Consider the following 22,799-nt stretch of genomic DNA (forward strand, 5'->3'; position numbering starts at 1 on the left):
TATATTATATATATATATATATATATATGTCCTGTCTGTATTTCTATGTATATCTATTCCCCATTAAAGTTGCATGCATGTTTACAGTTATGCCACTCTATTCTGTATATATATGTATATACAGTCATATCGTAAACTTTATACTTCAAGTATAAATTACGAACTGTAAGGGTACAGGATTCTGGTCGTGTCAGTTTTGGTAATATACATGTTTTCTATTTAAATGAGATGAAATATTTATATATATTTTAATGTTGAACCCATCAATTGAATCCTTGGTTTTAAAGACGTTTCTATTTTTATTATTGGAACACGTTTCTTTCCCATGGGATGTTTTGGTTTTTCGTGTTGAAACCTTTGAATCCCAAGTCTCTTGCAACTTTCACTATACAAATATATATGTATTCCAACATATTTACCCCCCCTTGTCCAATTTTAGGCGTGCTGTGCCAACTATTTGGCGGGGCGCGAAAGGGGGGCTCCGGCGGTCCCGAGAAGAAGCACACGCGGTCTGACTTGAACGTGCTCTTGTGTGGCGACCCGGGGACATCCAAATCACAGCTGCTCTCGTACGTGCACAAGCTGGCGCCCCGAGGCATCTACACGAGCGGCAAGGGCAGCTCCGCGGTCGGGCTCACGGCGTCCGTAGTAAGAGACATGGAGACGGGCGACCTCGTGCTCGAGAGCGGGGCGCTGGTGCTGTCTGACGAGGGCATCTGCTGCATCGACGAGTTCGACAAAATGTCTGACTCGGCCCGGAGCGTTCTCCATGAAGTGATGGAGCAGCAGACCGTGTCCATTGCCAAGGCCGGCATCATCTGCTCACTCAACGCTCGCGCTTCCATCTTGGCGTCGGCGAATCCGATTGAATCGAGATACAACCCCGCGAAAAGTGTGATTGAAAATATTAATATCCTCCCCACGCTACTCAGTCGGTATGTACGATATTGGTCCCAGAGGATGTTGATTTGTATTTAATGTAATAAAATACCCACAATGGGAGGAGAATGATCCTGTTATATATTATATATGTATACATTATGTGGGATGATATATATATATATATATGATGTTATGGGGTGATTGCGTATAGTACATATCCAAGGTAGAATTGTCGTCATGTAAAAAGATATATTATATGGCGTGATTGCATATCGTGCATATACTGTACATGTTAGAATTGTCCTGTAATATATATAATATATGGGGTGATTGCATATATAGTGAGTATATATGGTAGAATTGTTATGTTTTATATATATTATAGGGTAGAATGTCATGTTATATACTATGGTTATGCTATTTGATCCTTGTACTATACTGGATTGATTTGATGCTATTTTGGATACTGTATACCGTAGTATTTTCGAAAAAACAACAATTTAAAGTGAATATATGCGAAAAATGAACAATATTTGGATAAATACTTTCATTTGAATGTGTGTTATCGATAGATTTGACTTGATCTACTTGATCCTGGATCGACCAAATGCCGACGCCGACCGCCAACTCGCGCGGCACATTGTGAGCATGTACTACGACGGGTACACGGTGTCGGCCACGACGCGGACGTCGGAAGTGATCTCCATGTCCGTCTTGTCCGAGTACATTGCGTATGCAAAGAAGCACGTGCATCCCAAGCTCACGGAAGCGGCGGCGGCGGACCTCATTGCCGGGTACTTGGACCTCCGGCGCATGGGCAACAGTCGGAAGAACATCACGGCAACCCCTCGACAGTTGGAATCGCTCATTCGCATCTCCGAAGCCCTGGCCAAGATGAAGTTGAGCGACGCTGGTGGGTTCAACGAGCGCGAGAAAGTGCGTTCAAGACTCACGTGTGTGTTTGCTTGTCTAGTGACGTCGAGCGAAGTGGCGGAAGCGTTGCGTCTCATGCACGTGGCGACGCAAAAGGCCGCGATGGACCCGCGCACCGGCACCATCGACATGGACATGATCACGACGGGGTTGGCGACGCTGGATCGACAGACGCTCAGTGTGATGGTGGCAGATCTCAAGTTGATCCTCGAGGCCGCCGAAGGGGCGATGAGTTTGGGGGAGGCCAAGCGCAAGTTGGACGAGGCACGCAACGCCGAAACGAAGCCCACCGACTTCCAATCGGCCATTCGACTCTTGGAGGAAGAGAGTCTCGTGCAGATCAGTCACGGCACCCTTCGGTACATGGGCTCGATAGACTCGTAAAGATCGTGTATATGTACAGCGAGAAGAGAACCACGTCCATGTTGTTGTTGCTTTGTCTCTTCATGGCTTGGGCCTCGTGGTTTGTCGTTTGTCCCTTCAGCCTCCCGCTCCCTTGAGGATCGCATGAGATCGAGTCAGAAGCATTAACCGCCGGTCGCCAAAGATACAAATGGTCGGGCAAATGAAAAATATAAAAGGGGGTGGTGAGTTTTGACTTGAATAAAGTATCGACTCGTCGCATCAGAATTAAAACTGGAATAGATTCATGCGTTTGATTGGTTAAAATACAGTGGTAATCATTCGGAGGGGCGACATTTGGTTGTTTATTGGTGGTACGTCTGGTCGATTGGAGCCGTCATAACGAAGCATAGACATCACCTCCCGCAAACAAGTCAATCGACGATCGTATAGATCTTGTTATACTACCACGTTCTGCGAGTCGACTTGAAGACTCTGCGTATATTGTGCTGTTCAATCAGGTCTGAATTCCTAACCACCGCAAAAACATGTCAACCCTCCGGCTGCGTGCTGGCGATAGACGAAAATGCGTTTATTTTAGAACTTATTTTCACGTATAAACTGTACAATACTATGGAAAAAAGGTTATTGTGGTTTGAATTTTTCACAAAGGTGACTCACTGTACAATATTGCACCATTGTTTAACCATTGATCGAATTTGATTGGCTGCTTTTTCAATTCACGTCATATGATTGGCTTATTTATCCATTACGAATATTGGAAGAGAGTTGCGTGCTCCGTCTTTCCAGTCATTTGCGCTTTGGGTTCGCTGCACCATGAGCGATACCGTGTTGATCGTTGCAATCGCTGGCGGCGTCGTCGTCGCGATCCTTGCGGGCTTCTTCATCTGGCGGTCATGCAGAAGCAGCAAGTCGACCAACGACGGGTATGTGAACCAGTCCACGTTCAACCACTCCACACGCAACCTGTCCAACGACCGATCCAAGTCAAACAATACTGGCACCCGCACAAACACCAGTGGCGTGGACACGTTCCGTCCTATCCAAGCTCCCGCAGACCCCACGGAGAACTATTTCCCCGAACTCATGCCGTTCCGTATCGACCACAACGAAGTGCTGCTCACCCGCGCGATTTCCCGCGGCGCGTTCGGTGTCGTGTGGTTGGGCCACTACCATGGCCAACCCGTCGCGATTAAGCGCATGATCGAGGGCGACGACCAAGCCGTGCTCTTCTCCAAGGAAATCCAGATCATGGGTCGGTTGAAAGCGCCCAACATTGTCGAATTCATCGGGTCCACGTGGACTTCTGGCATGGACTTGAGTGCCGTGACCGAGTTTATGGACGGCGGCGACGTCCGCACGTTGCTCGAGAACCCCAAGATCCAGCTCTCGTGGCCTGCGCAAAAGGTGAACATCGCCATCGACGTCGCGCTCGCGCTCGCGTACCTCCACGGGCTCACTCCGAAGCTCATCCATCGCGACTTGAAGTCCAAGAACGTTCTGCTCACGTCCAATATGGTCGCTAAGCTGTCGGACTTTGGGCTCAGCCGCAACCGCAGCTACGAAGAAACCCTCACGGCCGGCGTCGGCACGGTGCGCTGGACCGCGCCCGAAGTCATGCTCGGCGACATCTACTCGGAGATCTCGGACGTGTACTCATTCGGTGTCGTGCTGTCTGAACTCGACACCCGCGAGATTCCATTTGACGACCAGAAGAGCAGCAAAGCCGGCGGCGCGCCAGACATGTCCATCGTCGTCAAGGTCGCGCGCGGGGAACTGCGCCCGACGTTCTCGCCCGACTGCCCCGCGTCCATCCTGCAGATCGCTAAAGCATGTCTGCAGTTCGACCCGGCGCTTCGTCCATCCAGTGCCCGCGTCGTGGAAATGCTGCAACAAGCCAAGCTCGAGTTTACCTTAAATGGCCAGTAAATAATTGACTGACTGCCTTATGTCGATGCACTATAATAGTATATTTTTTGTAACCTAAAAGTCCAATTTACAACTGTAAACCCAAAGTAGCCAATCAATTTCTAGAAAGGCAGTTTGATTTTAACCTAACCGCCCTAAAGCATATGGAAATACAACGACTAACAGCTGAAAATGGTAAACCTTAACTGTAAGGGCCTGTTCCAAGTAGATATTTTTAGCAAAATGAAAAATGGGTTCCAAGTATTGTCCATTTACAGTAAATACAAATTTGGGGAGGGGGGGGTGCAATCGAATCGCGCCGACCAAACCGATCCACAATCGATCTGATTGGTTGGATTTCATTAAGAAGTTTTTGATTGGCTATTCATTTTGAGCTCATCGGAGGTAGCCAATCAAATCGATTTAAATTCCAACGAGAAACCATGCCACAACATGAAATTTCACTCGAAAGCACAATACAGTTTTCTACTTTTTTTCCTCTTTTTGTGTGATTTTTACGCAACACAGAAGAAAAAGAGGTCCTTGACGTCTTTTTACTAAATCGTGAAAAAAAAGGAGGTAAGTCGATTTTGATTGGCTCATGCTATTTCTGAAAACTGGATCGCTTGTTTTAAGCTATTTGTGGACAAAGTGGTGTGAATGATAATGAATTATAACAGAGAACATATCTCATTCATAACTCCCGAATAGGCCTGGATTTTGGCTTGATGTAATATATTGTAGAATTAGAATCTGATTCCAATGAGTCGAGTTACATGCCTTCCACGGTAGCATCTTGGAAAAAGTGTTCTTACAGTAACAGTAAATTGGACTTTTGCATTAAATGTTTTGCACATATTGCCCTTTTCGGTGGATTTTGGGCGTTCGAGTGTCTACTACGTAATTTTTTTTAGTACTATAATGATACTACCGTATACCTTATGGATCAGTACCCATGATTTTGCCTTATCGAGTTGTACCCAAATTGCTGTATGGTACCGTGGAAGGCTGTACCCAAGTCGCTTTATATTGGTCAAAACTGTCCAATTATCTCGTTCTAGCCAATTAAACAAGTCGAAGTAGTAGAAGTAACCAATCCTAACGCATTGGAAAGAAATCAGACCACCTTATTGAGTTGTATCCATTTCGATCAGATTTTACTGACATTTTCGGGGGTACAGATCCATTGGGTGTACGGTAGTACTCATTTCGACAGGGGTATTTTGATTGATTGGGTCAAACTATACCGATTGACGATTGGCTGAAATATATAAGCACTGCCGTTTTGATTGGCTAGGTCAGTCTAAATAATTTGACGAAAGTGTATCTGAATCGGTGGTTTCAAATTCATAATATTCGACCGCATGAGCACCAATCGGAAGGATGTGCGACGCCAGCCATGACCCTACAAGCTGGTGGAAAGTCTTTGTTGGGGGCTGAGGCTGCACAAGTACATTTATCGAGTCTGCGTCAAAAGCTATACTAACGTTAGTATCTAACTGAACCAGTTACAAGGTTGTGAAATCTGCAAGTAGCGTTGATCTCCCACGTTAACAACAGTAAGTAGGTAGTAGTAGTAGGATGTCCTAGTTACGACCCCGCAGGTTGCATGCTGCTTTGAGCCAGGTAAAGATCGTTCACACAGGTCGGGTCTCGGCAGTGGAGAACTTGAATCCGAACAAGGCCAGGTGCGTCATGGTTATTAAGCTGCGTCGAAAACGTAAACGTATCCATGCCGACAAAGCCAGGCGACGGAACGTACGCGACCGTCCGCGTCTTGTCAAGGAGGTGCTGGGGTGCTGCCACCGACATGGACGTGTACAGTTCGTAGTGCGTGGGGGGCATCACACACACAGCCCCCTCGCATGTCTCGGCAATCCACCGGCGCTGGCCTTGCTGGCCATACACTTTGAGGCGTCCATACAATGCATACGTATCGACCATGTCTTGCAATATGCGATACTGCACAAACGCGTCCAGAAACAAGTACCCAGGCCAGTACGTCGACAGGTACTGGCGCGCTTCGGACGGGTCCAAGTACGCATTGCCTTCCGAGTCGAGATGATCTGTCTCAGACTCACGAGCATCGACAAGGAGGTCGCCGTACTTTGGGATGGTCGAGATGGTAGCTACCATGGGGAGGTAGTGGGTGGTGGTGGTACCCGCCGTGTTAGTCACCACGAGCTGCCACTCGGATAGCCCCCCCTGTCCTTGTAGCGGGTACGCATCCTTGACGGTACCGACGGCGACAGATGCCCGTCGGTCTTGAAGCACGAGGCTCCAGTCCCCCCGAGCAGACTGCCCCCCAAACGCGAGCTGGAGGGAAACCTCGGGGGCCCACACGACGTTAGAATCGTACGCTTGGCTCGCCACGGGACTCCCTTCAAAGTACTCGGCCAGCGAGTGGTATCGTTCTGCATACACTTCGACTTCAGCCACACTCAAGTACTGCGGCGAGTTGTGCTGAATGCGGATGTACTGGCCAATTGTATGCGGAGGCAACACAATCGTCGCTTCGACCTGTGCTGTTTCTACCCACCGACTCCACACGGCTGCCGCGAGCGCATCTTGCACTGTCTCAAACGTCAATGCGGACAGTGTATCAAACACCATCACATAGCACGGATACAACGTGTCGCCATACAACTCGCCAGGCACCGCCGTCTGAAACGAATACCAAACGTTCGCGGTGCTGTCCCATAACGTTGTCACAGACGTCTCCAACGTCGCCTGTGTCGCATGCACCACATCCATCAACGCGATCGACCCCACGTCCTCCACAAACGTCACAGTCCACGCGTACCTATCCCGAATTTCATTTGCCATTATCGCTCTTGTGAATGAATCAATCTATCCCCCCCAAGCTACGGGATTTCAAGTGTAAACGTACCCGCCCATACGGTCGGCGGCGCTGCGGAGCACGGTTACTTGGCCGGTGCATGCCTCCAGTTTAGCTTGAAATGACTCGCCAAACAAACGCTCGTCTTGCCGCATGGCGACGGCGCCGACGGACACGGGGGGGGTCGTGCATGTGCCCACGCGGAGCTGGAACGTGCCGTCTACGGCAACTGGTCCGGTTACCGATACCACTTGCACTTCGAATTGGCTGCGTTGCTGAGCAACGTTGAAGAGCTTAATCGTCCCGATCGCCGTCGGGGCGTCCAGCCTATATATATACATATATATATATTGTCGAGTCGATTCGAAATTGGAGAAATGGGATGCTCAATCGAATGAGCTAAAATAACCAAATCGATGGACCAATCATTATTTTTCAAGTAGCCAATCAAATCCACTCTTCGACCAATTCAACATGACATTAGTGTATGACTTAAATTAGTGTGAAACTGAACGATATTAAATACAAAAAGAAGTACCACGAATCGATGGATAGATTTGGCGTATCAGAACAAAAGTCCAAATGTTGGTAAAAGGACACGAAATATATATATATATATACATAATATATACATGAGGCCATCGATCATTATCCCCCCTTTTTTCCCCTTTCAATTATCGTACAATATACACTATTATCCACTGTTGCCCAAATCTCCCAGTAGTATTGTTTTGACATGTAGAATAGTTGGCCATTCCTTATATATATATTATATATGCAAACATTTGTGCCTTACCGGAGTTGCCACCACGGCGCCGGATCGCGCTGCACAACCCCCGATGTCCTGGCAATCGACTCACTCGAAAAGTACGCCGACCGGATGCCATCGATCGCTTTGTTGGCGGACGACGTCGGCCCAAACGTTGAGCTTTGGGTGGCGATACCGCTCAGGGCCAGATTTACCCCCAAATTGGTCGCAACGAACGAGTAGTCGGCGCCGATGCTACTCGCATCGTCCTCCACGTCCATCCGCCAGGCGGTGGCATCCCGCGGACGGCCAAAGTGGTAGCCCGACATGGGGATCGGATCAAATAGCCTCGCGCGAATGTCGTTGTGCATCAAAGAAACGGCCAAGTCCTGCGCATCCGGATGGTACAGACCCCGTAGGTTCACTTGGACATTGGCGACCGATTGAATGCTATTTGTTATATACAGATTAGGATCCGATGATTCCATCCATACAATCGAGTGAAACAAGGATAGAAGGTAACTAATTATATACATGCCACACACAAACGTGACGTTATTCCTATTACACGACATATACTAGTACGTAGTAGTAGTACTAGTTCACATGAAACAGATCCAACCTATAAATCTACCCCCAACCCACCCAACCATCCTTTAGAACTACTCCACATATATATATATATATATATATATATATATAACAACATGATAGAGTTGAAAACCCTATAACTACGTCTATGTACAAGCAATCCTCCGACGTACCGCGAGCCAAGCGTGGCCATCGGACACGTGAGGATTGCGTCGAGGGTGGGGACAGTGGCGGCGCGCTTGATGGACGTCGCGGCGGTCGGCAGTTGCAGAGCCGTGGGGGACTGCACGCTCAAGTCAGCAATGAACTCTTGGGGCCCCACGACATACAAGAACACTGTTGTGGTGGGGGTGCTGGTCGTGCTATCGTACGTCGCGATGGCTGCGACCTGCGTCGTGTTGTGGACGACGGCCAGTGACAGAGTTGGTGCCCCTGTCACAGCTACTGGATCCGACCACAACACTCGAAAGTCGATGGTTTCCCCCGCCACGTAGCTCCCTATTAGGTAAAAGCGATCGATGGTAGATATCCTTCCCACAAATATATATGTCTATTTGATACTCTCTGATTGTGGACAACACAAGGGCACTTTATACTTAAGACAGAGAGTGGCATCATCGCTAGATAAAAAGAACAGCGGATTTTCCCGTAGCACGTGTAAATAATAGACCAATAATAATATAAGAAGGAAAATAGTATATCGGATTTTCCCGTAGCACGTGTAAATAATAGACCAATAATAATATAAGAAGGAAAATAGTATAACTTTGGTAACGTTGGACCATAGATATTGTCTCTACATATTTTTCGCTCGTTTGGGTTGTTTGTTGTGGTGGTGTGTCTTACCTGGAGCTTTCAACGTGGTAATGTCGACAATATACGGCGGCGACGACTTGATCGAGATGGCGCTGGACGTGGCCAAACTCCGATAAAACGGCAGCGTTGACGGCGGCACCACGCCCGTAAAGCACCCAAGTGTATACGGAGGAGAGTCTGTGACGTGGTACTGGTACATGCCTGCTTGGTTGGTTCGGCCGTTGCAACGATCCAAATCTGTCGGCACATTTCCGGACTCGTCAAAGCGGCCGTAGATTGGGAACCCGTCGAAAGCAAACCCGATGAGGGGGGAAGGGTCCCCCGGTCGTTCGTTGAGGGCGTCCAAGAGGCAGTCCGGGGGGGCGTAGTATCGATATGCCCCTGTGGCATCAACGTACCCGTTGCACTTGTCCAGCACCAAGTGCCGCACAATCCGGGGGTCGAGCAGCGAGTTGCCGTCCGTGTCGATGGTATTATACAGTGGGATGCCGTTCAATAAGACGCCGATGGCGGCCCCGCTGGGCAGGGGGGTCCGGGTACCTGCTTTCACGGGAGATCGGGGGATGCGGAACTGGTAGTTTTGAGGGAGGACCGAGTTGGAGTTGAGAGCGTTGGGAAAGAGACCAAGGGGGCCGTCGGGGAGGCCGGTGCTGGATACAATCACAGTTGTGGCGGTTGTGGTGACCGATACACTGGCTGCGTTGAGCCAAATGGAGTTTTCTCTATTTTGGGGAAACACGACCAGGTCCTGCAAGTTGATTGGCGTGAACCCTTCGATGCCGCCCACAAATGTATAGTCCACTGCGACGGCTCGCCCAAGATGCATTGGCACGTACCCCTTGAAGCACGGAATAAACGTACCCGTGGATTCAATAGACGCTGGGTTCAAGTAGTACCGGTAGACGCCATCTGGGCCGTATACGCCGTTACATTCGTCCAGAACGATAGGAGAAGTCGCCGACTGCTTGTACAGGGGGTACCCGTCTAAAACGTACCCGACCATACTGGATGATGGAGGCCTGACTGTCTCCAGAAAACACGTGGGCATGGCCACATAAGTGTATCGATTCGTAGAGGCATCGAGCGCGCCACCGCACAAATCGCCGCCGGTAGAAACCGACTCGATCGAGTTGTTGAATGGGATGCCATTCAGCATGACCCCCACAAGGCCAACGGGGCGGTCCCGCGTCCACGTCATGGTGGGGAACCGCGGCAGCTCAAACATGTACGCGGCAGGAACGAATCCCATTGGGGCCACATGATTGGGCACTCCGTTCGACAAGATGTGAAACTGGCGGTCTTCTTGATCAAACGCACACACACTCCGTTCACTCGGTTGTTGCGGAATCGTCTGCGATACGGTCTTGTTGTACGCGACCGAGTAGTCGCTTCGAAGATACCGCATCGCAGGCCACGGGCTCACCGCCGGCAGTGCTACGTTTGCGTCCACCATGGGAATAGTCGCGGCGGCTTTGATCGACCTAACATGTCACAGGACGTCGTCACACATTTCCCTTCCTGTGTAGTACATTCGATTTCAAATACTATGTACACGAGGTTGTCGTATACTAGTATTAACCGTGCATCAATCCCATGATGATATTTTCCCCATAATCTGTAGGACATATATGTATATATAGATTGACTTGTGTGTACCCGCCATTAAGGTCCAAGGCTGAGATGGTGCCAAGGGGTAAGCACGGAAGGGACGATTCCGTGGGGTCGTACCCCTCGACGTCGTCGAAAAAGCCTCGATCAGAGCACACGCGCATGTAATCCAATCGGAAGACAGAGTCCCCTGGCTGGACGACATATGTGAACCGTACCACGGATGACGTGGCGCCTGCTGTAGCCTCGTACGTGGCAGCCTGAGGGGTCGGCAACACCGCGAGGTGCAGCACAGGCGTTCCAGTGACCACAACTGGCACGGAAAACGCCACATCGATGGCTATCACATGGCCGGGGCCGTACTCGCCGTCGGGCACGGGTGTGGTCACTTGAACGACCGTGGGCGGACTCGTGTCGATGCGAATCGATGACGTGGCGCTCAGACTGTTCAGTTGACCGACACTTGGTAACCGGAGCGACGCGACGTACGTTGGACGGGCCACAGACACGACTTGGGCTCCGTACAATGCATACATGTTGGCCACTTCCACCGGATACACGTCATCGCTTATTTGAATGGGGTACACAAACGTCCAAGTGGCCGTGCCCGACCCGGACGTGTACGTCGCCACACGTTCAAAGGCCATAGCTAGCCGAATGTTTAACGTTGGAATCGGTACAGGAGCGGTTGTGGATGTTGTTGGGACGGGGGAAGGGGCAAACTGCACCGCTTCAGAAAACGTGACCATGATCGACAGGGTGTGCCCAGCAGTGTACACGCCCGTGGGGGACCCAGTGACGGAAACTACTCGCGGACATGTCATGCATACAGTCAACCTCGACTTGCCACTTAAACTGCCAACGGACCCTGGCACTGGCAGCGTCAGCCTCGCGTGGACGGTGGGCGAGGAGCTGAACTGCAAGATCATCGACGCTTGAAGGGCGTTAGCGTGGGTGTACTCGAGGGCGGTGGAGGCGTCGCCAGGTTGCACTGTGTAGACAAAATGGAGCAGGGACGTGCCAGAGCCCCCGACGTACCTGGCGTTTTGATTCACATTGCCCTTAGTCGCCAGTGCCAACGTCGGGAGGGTCCCGGCTACAACCACGGGGTACGAAAACTTGATTTGTATGGGGATGTCCATCCCCACAGTGCACACTTGATCTGGCAGTCCTGCAAACGATACGTCCACAACAGTGGGGGGGGTTGTATTGAGCGTCAAACTCCAAGTCGCACTCAAACTGGTTAGAGTGCCCGGAACGGCAAGTGTCAGTATCGCGGGGGTTGTGGGGGTAGTCGACTGTGCTCGAATGTTTCCCGTCAAAGCCGTCGCACTGGCATAGTCCAGCACGCCCGCATTTCCCGCTTGAACAACATAAGAAAACACGAGCGAGTTTGTGCCAGAACCAGCAACATACACGGCGGGTTGGCCTGTATTCAAAGCCAATTGAGGGATGCCACTGACGACCACGGGCACTGAAAACAACACGACCAACTGTACGACATCCCCTGCTGCAAGCACAGTATGGGGCAACACACCAATGGCCTCGACTATCTGCACCACGGGGGGGATGGCGGAGATGTGGATCGTGTAGCGAATTCCGAGGCTATATGGCGTTCCTATGGCGGGGAGTTGGAGGGGCACCGGCACCTCCTCCACATCGTTGACAGCGTCACTCGATCCCAGCAGTACGCTGGTCAGTTCGAGCGCTGCAGCGACGTCCCCCGGCGCCACGACATAGACAAACTTGAGAATTTCCGTACCCGACCCAGATACATACGTGGCTCGAGAGGGGACATTTAGACTCAATTGGGGCGTTCCCGTCACAAATACATGTTGGGTAAAGTGCACAAACAGCTCCAACACGTGGCCGGCAGCAACGGTACCCCCTCTCACGACGTTGTTTGCAGCCGCCTCCACTTGACTCACGCGAACGCCGTCCGTCCGGATGTTGATGATATGTCCGGCTCGAATCAAGTTGCGGGGGGTGTTGATCTGGGGCGGGGGACCCAGGGGGGGCAGCGTCAGGTCCGCCGGCAAGATCGGGTGACTTGACAGCCGATTCACGGTTGCAAACGGCGGGTCCTGCAGTGGATTGACCCGCAATGGCATCTTGAGCTGCATCGCGTTCGTGTTCAAGTGGTCCAGGGGCCACGCCTCGTCCCCCAGTTGGACGCGGTAGAGAAAGACCAAGCTGGTCGTGCCAGAACCGGATTGGTATGTGGCGCCTCGTGTGGCGTCGCTGTGTACGTTGAGCAGTAGCAAGGGGACTCCGGTGACGACCACAGGAGCTGAAAACGAGATTTGGATTGGCACGATCGCGTCAATATCGTATGTCCCATCGGGTATCGTGGTGGACATGCCAACGATGGTGGGCACGGTAGAATCCAACCCAATATTCTGGTGCATCGAGTGCAACGTTCCTGGGGCAGGACATTCTAATGTGGCTAAAGTAGATGGGATGGACGCTAGTCGATAGATTGAGTTCACGGGGGCGTCGAGTGCCTTTACAAATGAACCCACGCCCGTTGGGCGATCGTCAAACAGACTCAACAAGGGTGTTTCATCGAGAGGCTGCACGACGTACTCGAACGTCAAGTGCGTGGTGCCACTGCCGCTCACATACGTGGCAGTGCTTTGCAACGACGGGTTGGCTATGGGTTGAGTGGATAAGGCCAACGTGATGACGGGGGGGGCCTCCTCCAACAGGGTCACGATCACAGGAAGGGAAAATGTTACGACGATGTGAATCACGTCGCCGGGGAAGTACGTTCCGTCGGCGTTTGTAGCCGTGACATCGAGAACGTTGGGGGGAGTTGTATCTACAGCGATAAACCATCGACTGAGTGAGTGGCCGTGGCCGGGTATGGGCAAGGTCAAGACGGCGTCCGTCGTGGGGTACGTCGCTTGTCTTCGAATCCACGCGCCAGCCACTGCGTCCACTTGCAAAGACGTGGGCAACATGTAGTCAAACAGGGCAAATGTGTCGGTAGGTAGGGTTGTGTACAGGAACGTAAGCGTATTTGTGTTGTTGCCAGCGCTATACAGTGCCTTGTGTTCGTGTAACCCGTCGATAGACGCGGTTCGGCTTTGAAATACCATCCAAGCTGGCGACTCGCCATGCAGTCCTGACGGGGAGACGGTCACAGCAGCGGAAAACGTCACCACAACAGGAATGATCTCGCCGGCGCCGTAGGTATTGGAGGCGGCGGTGGTGGACACATCCAACACAAATGGCACCGAAGTGTCGACAGCGATATTGGATGTATACGCTAGACTCCGCATATCTGTGGCAAGTGGAAAGAGAACAGTGTTGGCCACTTGCGCAGACGTGCAGTCTTGGATCCGGGCGCGGTTGACGGACACTGAGACAGCGTTCAGGTGCTGTATCGCAGGAGTATTTGGCGGCACAACTAGCTCATACGTGAGGGATCGGGCGCACGTGCCGCTTAAGTCGGTATTGACTGCCACCAATCCATTTGTCAGCACTAGCGTCGCTAGCCCCGCGACATGCGGCATCCACTGCTCCCCCCGTCCGCCGCTCAATGTACTCTGTCGCAGTTTGTACGAAAACCCATCGTACTCGGTCCACAACAGTGCCACGTCACCTACACTGGATACACAAGCGAGTTTCGGACTCGATGCATCTTGGTTCATGTTGTGGTTAATCGTGTGAATCTGCGAGATGCCCCCGGCCGCATCCAGTCGACCTGCAAACACTTGCATCGCGTGGTCGGTTTGCAACGTCCACGTCACAACCATATGCCCGCTGCACGTGACTACATCCGGCGAAGCCCCCGGCATCGGCGCTCCCCCCACGATTTCCTTCCAGTACTGGGGGGTCACCACCCCCGTGTGCATCGTCGGCTGGACGCTGGCGGCCGGGTACGTGTACCACTGCACCATCAGTTGGTTGGTTGCGGTGTTGGCAAACAAAACCGGTCCAAACGACGTGACAAAAGTGGGGCTAACGTACCCCACTTGGGGGATTTTCTCAAAAGTCATCGTGTTCAGGGCGAGGGCGTACACTTGAATTTCAAAGCAAGCGCCGGTAAACTCGGCCCATGCCACGTACAAATGACCAGCAAAGGCCAAGATATGGGGATCCGTGGCTCGGTCAAGATTGAGGCCGACTTTGCCTTGCGCTGTATCGTAGAATCTCCACGGAGGCGCCAACGACGAATCGTACGACGCCACGCGGATATTGGCAGATTGCTCCGTGTGAAAATTGATTTGGCCTTCTTTCCATACCACAAACAACGTGTTCATGTACGTGGCTAGCACCGGATTCGTCGCCGCGGCGTTGGTGCCCATAAACGGAAGAGATGTCCATGCTTTAGTCACTACATTGCCACTAAACTGAGCCACGTTGATGATGCCATTTTCGTCCCACGCAGCGTACAGAAATCCGTCCTGCACGAGCACACTGGACTTGACCGCGTTGCTGCCCGCTAGCCGATTCATACCAGCTCCAGGCGGACTCAGTTCCGTAAACCCAGCTTGGTTGTCCACTTGAGCTACATATACGACACTTGTTGTGGCCGACGTCTGCTCGCTCCACGACATGTACACGTCCCCTTGGATCCCCGTCACAGACGGAAACATTGCGGACTGAAGGGGGTTGTGGTTTAAGCCCGACAAGACGGTCGTTGGTCGGCCAAACGTCGACTGAATAATCACGCGTTCGCCGGACCCGATCGTCCCATCCGGATGAGACGTGGTTACGGACTGAATGGCCGCGGGTAGGTTTGGATCAACAGTCACAACGTTCACGCCCGAGAGTTGGAGGAGCGGGAGGAGCGTGTTGGCGCGCTGACTATTGGTGGTTGATCGCCCCATGATCGTCCCGACGACGGCATCAACCGACGCAAAGTCCAAATTCACACTGGCATCCCCCAACTCGATCGTGTACACAAAGGCAAACTGCACTGGACTTAGTTGGGCGTACAAAACGGCGCGTTTTCCCGTGTTCAGTTGAATTGTCACCGCTCCAATAAACACCACTTCCATCGAAAACGTCAACGTGAACACGATTTGGCCGGGCTTGACGTAAGCAGGGCTAGCCACTGGGGGGTACCCGACGCCGTACGTCCCCCCCGCCGTGACCATCGCCGCTTGAACAATCGACGGAATTCCGCCTTGAATGTGTATGGCATTCAAAGTCGCCGGAAGGGCGGGCAGTGCCAAGTTGACGTCAATGGACGGTCGGTCGCTTCGACGGCGAACGGTGCCCGCGTTGAGGGCAATCGCAGGGCTTGTGACCGCGAATACCGCCGCGGTGTCGGAAACTGCTACTGTGTATCGGAACGTGACTAGTTGGTCCAAGCCCCGACCGACTAGAAGCGAGTTGGACGAAGTGGGGGGGCTTAGGGGAAGACAGTGCTGCGGCACCACGGGTACCAACTCGAGGGGCGCAGTGTGAGCATCCGTGGAGGTAAACACAATCGTCACGCGCTGGCCACGGCCGAAGGCGGCAGTTGTCACCGAAGTGAGGCCAATGGCTCCAATGCCTGGCACATCAAGCAACTTTGAGCGCAACATGACCACATCGTTAAAGTTAATGCATTCCGTCAGAACGTCTCCATACCAGACGGCAAACTGCCCGGACGTGACTGCAGAAGTGACGCCAATGTCAAGCAGTTGTCGGGTGCCCCCCAAAGTAAACATGGCACTCCCGCCACTATTTAGGGCTATCGACGGTGTCCCAGTTATGACCACGGGGTGGGTGAACTCTACCACAAAGTCAATCCCTTCTCCAGTGCCGTAGGTTCCGCTCGGTTTCGTCGACACGACAGACACAATTGAAGGCACGACCGCGTCGATCACTATGGACGACAAAGTGGCGAGACTGTTGGCGGCAGAACCAATTGGAAGCTTCGTTGAAATCGGCGTCAACGCTTGAGTGGTGGGGTCGCGGTAGTTGATGCCGCCTCCAGGGGTTAAGAACTGCAGCGACGACGTTGAAAAGCAGTCTAGATCTACGGCAGTGTCCCCAGCGGCCACAGTGTACTGGAATGTGACAGAGGCGGTGCCCGAACCTGCTGAATAAACAGCGACGCCGTTCGAGTTGAGCTGCAGCGATATGGGTCGACCTGTGACGTGGACGATTTGGCTGAACGTGAGCACAATGTCGATGCGATCGCCTTGCGAGTACACCCCGTTGGGGGTGGTAGACGTTACCGACATAACTGTAGGCGTCGACAGCGTATCGATCTGGATGCCACTGGGAGGTAGCGTTGTGGGAAGCGTCAAGATGGCAGGAGTGACCGCAGAAGAAGAAGGCCACGAAGCGGTGCGCTGTACGATGTCCCCCGTCAAGCTCACGTACCCCACCGCCGGCACGATATCTCCAGCTTGAACGACATAGCGAAAGACCAGCGACGGAGTTCTCGCGACTTCGACCGTGTAGTCGGCATTTACAGCCAGCGAACACGCCCCGCCCGGACATGTCAGCGCCGTGCACCCCGTTGTTGTTGCAGTCAGCGGCGTGGCTTGCGCAGAGTGTGCGTTTGGAAACGTCACTGCAAAGCGGAACCCCCCGGTTGGAATCGGATGCTTTTCAACTGTGACCATCACTTCGTTGTTGGTCAGGGCGTTGAGCGCTGCTTGCATCTGGCCCGCCGACGCGGTGAGTACTGGCAGGCACGTGGCACTGGCTAACGCCCCTAACGCCACTGTAAAACTCCCCCCCGTGACCGCAGCGGTAGTGACCAAGTCGATGGTTTGGATGACCCCGACAAGTGGAGCACAGGATATACCAGGTGCATACGTTAACGGAAGGGGCGTTCCAGGCTGAAAGTGAATCACATGTCGGACTCCATTTTGGAACACTCGGGACCGAATGGAGGCAATGCCAATGGTCGCGATTGTCGGGAGTTCCATCAGCCGATACCGTAGCGACGCAAAGCTGCTACCGTCTGCCTTGGCGTCGACGTTGATACAAGCAGTGGGCACTCCGCCATACAAAAGGGCAAATCCCCCCGCTAGAACCATGCTGGGGGATGACACGCCCACATCTATCACTTGCACGATCGCCCCTGATGCATACGTAGCTGTCACGCCATTGGACAAGGTTAGCACAGGCGTGACACCCCCCGAAGTTACTTGCACTGGTGCGGAAAACATCACTTCAAAGTCCACATACCCCGGCTGCAACGACAACGGTAGGGCCTTGTCAGTATTAACAACGACTTTGCCACATACGATACCATTGGCACACATTAGCGCAGGACATCCGTTGGGCTCGACGGAGAGGGGGTGAACCCCACTGGCTGGCGTCGTAAACGTCACTTTGAACTGGACACCGCCATGCTGAAAGGCCGCTGAATCTTTGGTCACCGACACGGCCAATCCAAGCCCCGCCATAGAGTTGATAGTGTTTTGAACGTCCATCGCAGCAGCGTTCCAAGCGATACATGCCGACACGACCGAATTGTACCCCAGTGCAAACCCCCCACCGGTGACCACGCTGCTGCTGCTTCCCCCCGTACTTATCAGAGCAATCGACTGCACCGAGTCTTTACCTCGATATAGCCCTGGGGGGGACAGAGGCGTGATGCTTAGCACGACGGGCGGGGACGTGTCTAGCTGCAACTTGGCGGTGTCGCCCAAACTGGCTTGTGAAAACAATCCGGGCAATGTGAGCGCATATGGGACCGCAAAGCCAGTTCCAGGACGCTTCAAGCATGAATACGTCATCGATAACCACGAATTTGTGTCTGGCGTAAACAAAGCGACGTGCACTTGAGCTTTGAAATTGACAGCATGGCGTTCCGTCCACGCTATATACATCGATTGGGACGACCTGGCTAAGGCTGGTCCGGTGCTCGTGGCCGACTTCAGCGGGTTGTCCATCACAATCCCCGTAGGACTGCTCCAGCTGTTGGTTGCTGCTGTGTACGACACTGCTCGGTTCAACGTTACACCGCTGCTGACGACGATTTCCTGCCAAGCTGCCATGAGCCCGTTCAACGTGCACGCAAGGGAAGCAAAGCCGACCCCCGTCGAACTCGTCTGAAGCCCCCCGCCGCCGTCAATGTACGCCCATGTGTTGGCCGCACTGTTGTACACCTGCACTCGAAGGGTATCCGAGTCTTGCCATGCAATGTACAGCTTGGCGCTACAGACGGCCCATGTTGGCTTGGATGCGAGTCGCGTCGCTGCATTCAGCCCGGCCCCGTTGCCGTCCAACAACGTCCAATATGAAGTTGCCCCCGTCACCCAAGCCGCCACTCGGACCTTATATCGGGTAGCTGTCACGACTTCGGTCCATACTAGCGTCAGTCGAGAGTTAAAGTAAAATATTTGAGCTTCTTGGTGGTTGGAGGTTGTGGACATGAGAGGCGACACGTCCACAGCAGTCCACACCGGCGTGCCCACATTGCCATTCCAGAATTTGACTTGCAACACGGTACTACTACTACTTGCTGCAACTTCCTGCCATGCGAGTACGACACCGACGTTTGTACTAGCAATGGCCACGTGAGACGCACTTTTCGTGAGGTCGACATTCAGTCCCGAGCCAGAAAGTAACGTCCAAACTGGAGTGCTTTGAGTGCCCGTCATCGCAGACACATGCACCACGGTGGCACCTCCCCCCGCCGCCGCCAGCTCTTCCCAAGAGCACACGAGTTGGCTGGTACCAGAACTCGAGCACTTGCAGTTAGCTGCAGTTTGCACATTCAATCCCCCCGATAACAACGTCCACAGCGGCATGCTCGGGTTGTTGTTGAACACTCGGACTTGAACCTTTCCCGCTTCGCTCCAACACACGACGACTTGACTCGACCAATCAGTGATCGACACGGCGATAGCGTCGTCGGTTGCGGGGTTTGCATTCAGCCCCACATCGTTCGAACATTGCAACGCCGACGTCGACGCCTCCACGACCTGCGTCGTAGCATCTCCCGCTTGAACGACATACACAAAGTACACGACGTTGGCGTCTGCACTGTGAAAGGCGGCGACTTGGTCCCCCAAGGCGTTGCCGGTGCGCAGCGCCAGCTGTGGCGCGCCAGTCGCGACCACAGCATCTGAAAACGTCACGGCCAATAGCAACGAATCCCCCACGGTGTAAGTCCCATCGATACTCCACGACTGCACGGCGGTCACTCGAAATGGCGATGGATCGACGGGGATGGGTTGGGGCGGAGGTAGGGTGTTGCTCATCAGCAACACTAGCTGGGAAAATAGCTGGACAGACGCCGAAGCCCCACCGTTCACAGCGACGATGGCCGCTCCGTTGAGACGAATGGCGTCGGGGGAGACAACGTCGAACGCGGGTACTTGGTCGCCATACTGAACAATGTACTGAAACAACAACTTGGTCGTGGTTGAGCCCGAGACGTACGTCGCTGGCTTGCCAACCGTGAGGTCGAGAACGGGACTTCCCCCCGACACTGTCACGGGCTCTGTGAACGTCACGGCGATGATCACTGCGTCCCCAGTCTTCAAAGACGAGATTGGCCATACGGGGCTCTCCATGACCAGTTGGGAAACGACCGCCGCCATCGGATTCACAACCAAGACGGTGGCCCCCAACGTCATCGCAGATGGCGGCAGCGTCAGCACAGCCGAGTCGAGGGGGTTCATGGACTTGCGGCGAATGGACGTAAACACATTCGGCATGCGCATGGCGTCGCGGGAGAGGGGCGCCACCGCCGCCGCCGAGTCGGATGGGGCGACCGTGAGCTGAAACACCAGCGTTGAAGTACCAGATCCAGACACGTAGATGGCAAACCGGTTCTCGCCCACGTTAGTGAGCAGACCAGGAGCGCTCGGGCCGACCACAACCACCGGTTGTGTGAACTGCACTGCGATGGCGATGATACTGCCTGCAACGTACACGCCGCTTCGAGTGGGCGACGAGATGCTTAGGACTGTGGCGGGGTCTGTATTGACCACCAACTGACTCGCGACAACCAAACTGCCTGCCGAGCCCGCGATGGGCATGGCTAGATTGGCGGGTGTGGTGGGCGTGGTGGATAAGCGGAGGATGGAGCTGGTCGATGTGGGAAGCAACACGTCGGACGCCGCGGCTAGGTCCAACGACGTATCTCCATGCTGCACTTGGTATGAAAACTGAAGGGTGGACGTGGTGCTGCCACTGGTGTACACTGCATACTGAAACCCCCGCGTGAAGATGGACAATTGGGGCGACATTGGGTTCGTGCCGAGGTTCACAGCAACCCCTACATAGGCCTCGACCATGGTAACTTTATACCCCGAGACACTGGCCACGGTATACGTACGCCCGGCAATGACCACGAAGTAGCCTATAACGACAAATATAAGCCCCATCAATTGTAATGTCAAGCGAACGAGATGGCTACCAGGGGAGAGCCACCGCCAGTCGACAGCTTCGGGGAATAGAAATACATTCGAGTTGCCATCCGTGGGTACTCGTACAACAAACCAGCCCGGACACAAGTCGATACTTCCCGTAGCGAGTTGGAATTGCGGTGTGCCTGTGACATAAACAGGCCGTGAAAACACCATGGAAAACACAAGGATGTCTCCGGTGGTGTAGACTCCGTCGGGGAGGACGCTGGACACGGTCATGATGTACGGCGGTGTGGTGTCGATGACGATGTTGGCCAAGTTGAAGAGACTTCCGGGTAGACCATTCGGGGGCAATGTCATGTTGACGGGCATGGTGGACGTTGTACTCTGTCGCAGAACCGAGTCGCCTGCGTTTAAAATGAACGATGTCGCATCCACATACGTCAAGTCCAACGAAAAGTCGCCAGCGTTGACAACGTATTGCGCCACGAGCACGGTATTGCCCGACTCAACTCGGACGACGGGAGCATTGGCGACGTTTTGCCCCGTCGCAAGCAGCAAGACGGGGGCCCCCACAACTGTCACTGGAAGGGAGAACGTGAGCTTGATCTCAATGAGTTCCCCTTGGCCATAGATTCCGTCTGGCTTCGTGGGGGTGGCTACGGACGTGATGACGGGGATGTTGGAGTTGAGTGCGATGGCGTTGTTCACACCAAGGCTGGACACCATCCCTGTTGGCCACGCTGGCAGTTGCCCTGGGACTGGCAGGGTGAGCGACGCTGGAATGAACGTGCCGGCATTGAAGATGGAACCGCCAGTGTTGAGCGCCAACGCGTCCGGCGCAGTGTAGTCCAAGTCTTGCGACAGGTCGCCGTATGCGACAATGTACCGAAAGATGAGCGTCGAAGGGGTTCGGAATCCGACAAAAACGGCGTCGCGGTCGGTGGGGGCCACGCCTTTCTGCACTTCGATGGCAACGGGAGTGAGCACCACGGACCGGGTGTGGTGCGCCAACGCGATCGTGTCACCGTGGAGGTTGAGGGGGTCGGTGGTGAGTGACGGGAGGTTGCCGTCGGCGGTGGGGCTGACAAAGTTGACTTGGTCGAATTGAATCGTGATCTTGGTGCCGTAGAACGTACACGCTTGGGTGCCAGCGTCGGCAAAGGTCACTTGTATGGCCGAGATGGACGTGAGACGAAGCAGATAATTGGTCAGTTTGAGGGGCGATGCGTTGAATGGAATGTTGGACACGGTTTGGCCTTGGAACGACACAGCAAACTTGCCTAGAAAGTGTTGTGGTTTAGAACCAAGAATGTTGTTGTTGTGGCTGTTTTGTCGTACGTACCGCTCGTGGCGGAGCACGTGATGGATTGGATTTCTTTGATGCGGCAAGACGGAGTGTTGCATCCTGTGCGCATGCGAAGCGATGGCGTTCCCACGACGTCCACGGCGCTCGTGAACTGGATGTCGATGTCGATGACTTCGCCAACGCCAAAGAGGCCATTTGCATGCAGAGAGCTCACTTTGTTTACCTTGGCTGGCCCGTTCGCGTTGATTGCGAGCGCGACGGCCGGGATGTGAATGGGAATGAACAGCTCCCTGCCGTCTGGGATGACAATGTCGGCTAGCAGGGGTATGCTTTGAAGGGCATCGACGCTTCCGATGGAGTTGATGACGTTTGGTCGGGGTACAGCCAAGTCACCCGTGACGAAATGTAGCATGAAAAGTAGGAACGACCATGCCGCCGCGGGCATCTCGGCGCGGAGTGTCGCTTCGTGAGTTGCGGAGATCTTAGTGTAAACATATTGGGCATCCATTGGATATAAAAAAG

At 53.3% G+C, this 22,799-nt stretch overlaps 3 protein-coding genes across 4 annotated transcripts in view; 2 read left to right on the plus strand and 1 right to left on the minus strand.

Annotated features, from left to right (window-relative positions):
* H257_05417 overlaps positions 1-2,400 on the plus strand; it is a 7,634-nt gene extending 5,234 nt beyond the window's left edge. The window contains exons 6-8 of one of the 2 annotated variants that reach the window (XM_009830291.1): positions 440-935; positions 1,455-1,795; positions 1,856-2,400. In XM_009830291.1, the coding sequence (XP_009828593.1) occupies positions 440-935; positions 1,455-1,795; positions 1,856-2,199 (1,181 nt within the window). In that variant the 3' untranslated portion in view covers positions 2,200-2,400. Of the gene's footprint in view, positions 1-439; positions 936-1,454 lie in introns of both variants that reach the window. The other variant, XM_009830290.1, reaches the window with a different exon arrangement.
* Positions 2,401-2,953: 553 nt separating this feature from the next.
* H257_05418 (TKL/DRK protein kinase) lies at positions 2,954-4,193 on the plus strand. Its single transcript, XM_009830292.1, has one exon. It carries the CDS (start codon positions 2,995-2,997, stop codon positions 4,105-4,107), a length of 1,113 nt encoding a protein of 370 aa, XP_009828594.1. The 5' UTR covers positions 2,954-2,994; the 3' UTR covers positions 4,108-4,193.
* Positions 4,194-5,552: 1,359 nt separating this feature from the next.
* H257_05419 (hypothetical protein) lies at positions 5,553-22,722 on the minus strand (the record flags this gene model as incomplete). Its single annotated transcript, XM_009830293.1, has 8 exons — positions 5,553-6,889; positions 6,977-7,252; positions 7,722-8,123; positions 8,438-8,762; positions 9,111-10,561; positions 10,737-20,961; positions 21,019-22,251; positions 22,314-22,722. 8 exons carry the CDS (start codon positions 22,720-22,722, stop codon positions 5,677-5,679), a joined length of 15,534 nt encoding a protein of 5,177 aa, XP_009828595.1. The 3' UTR covers positions 5,553-5,676.
* Between the last annotated feature and the right edge of the window lie 77 nt (positions 22,723-22,799).

Source organism: Aphanomyces astaci, assembly GCF_000520075.1.
Source record: "Aphanomyces astaci strain APO3 unplaced genomic scaffold supercont1.10, whole genome shotgun sequence".
In the NCBI taxonomy this organism is placed as follows: domain Eukaryota; phylum Oomycota; class Saprolegniomycetes; order Saprolegniales; family Verrucalvaceae; genus Aphanomyces; species Aphanomyces astaci.

Coding starts and splice junctions, on each gene's coding strand:
- H257_05418 (XM_009830292.1), top strand. CDS start 2,995: ATGAGCGATACCGTGTTGATCGTTGCAATCGCTGGCGGCGTCGTCGTC.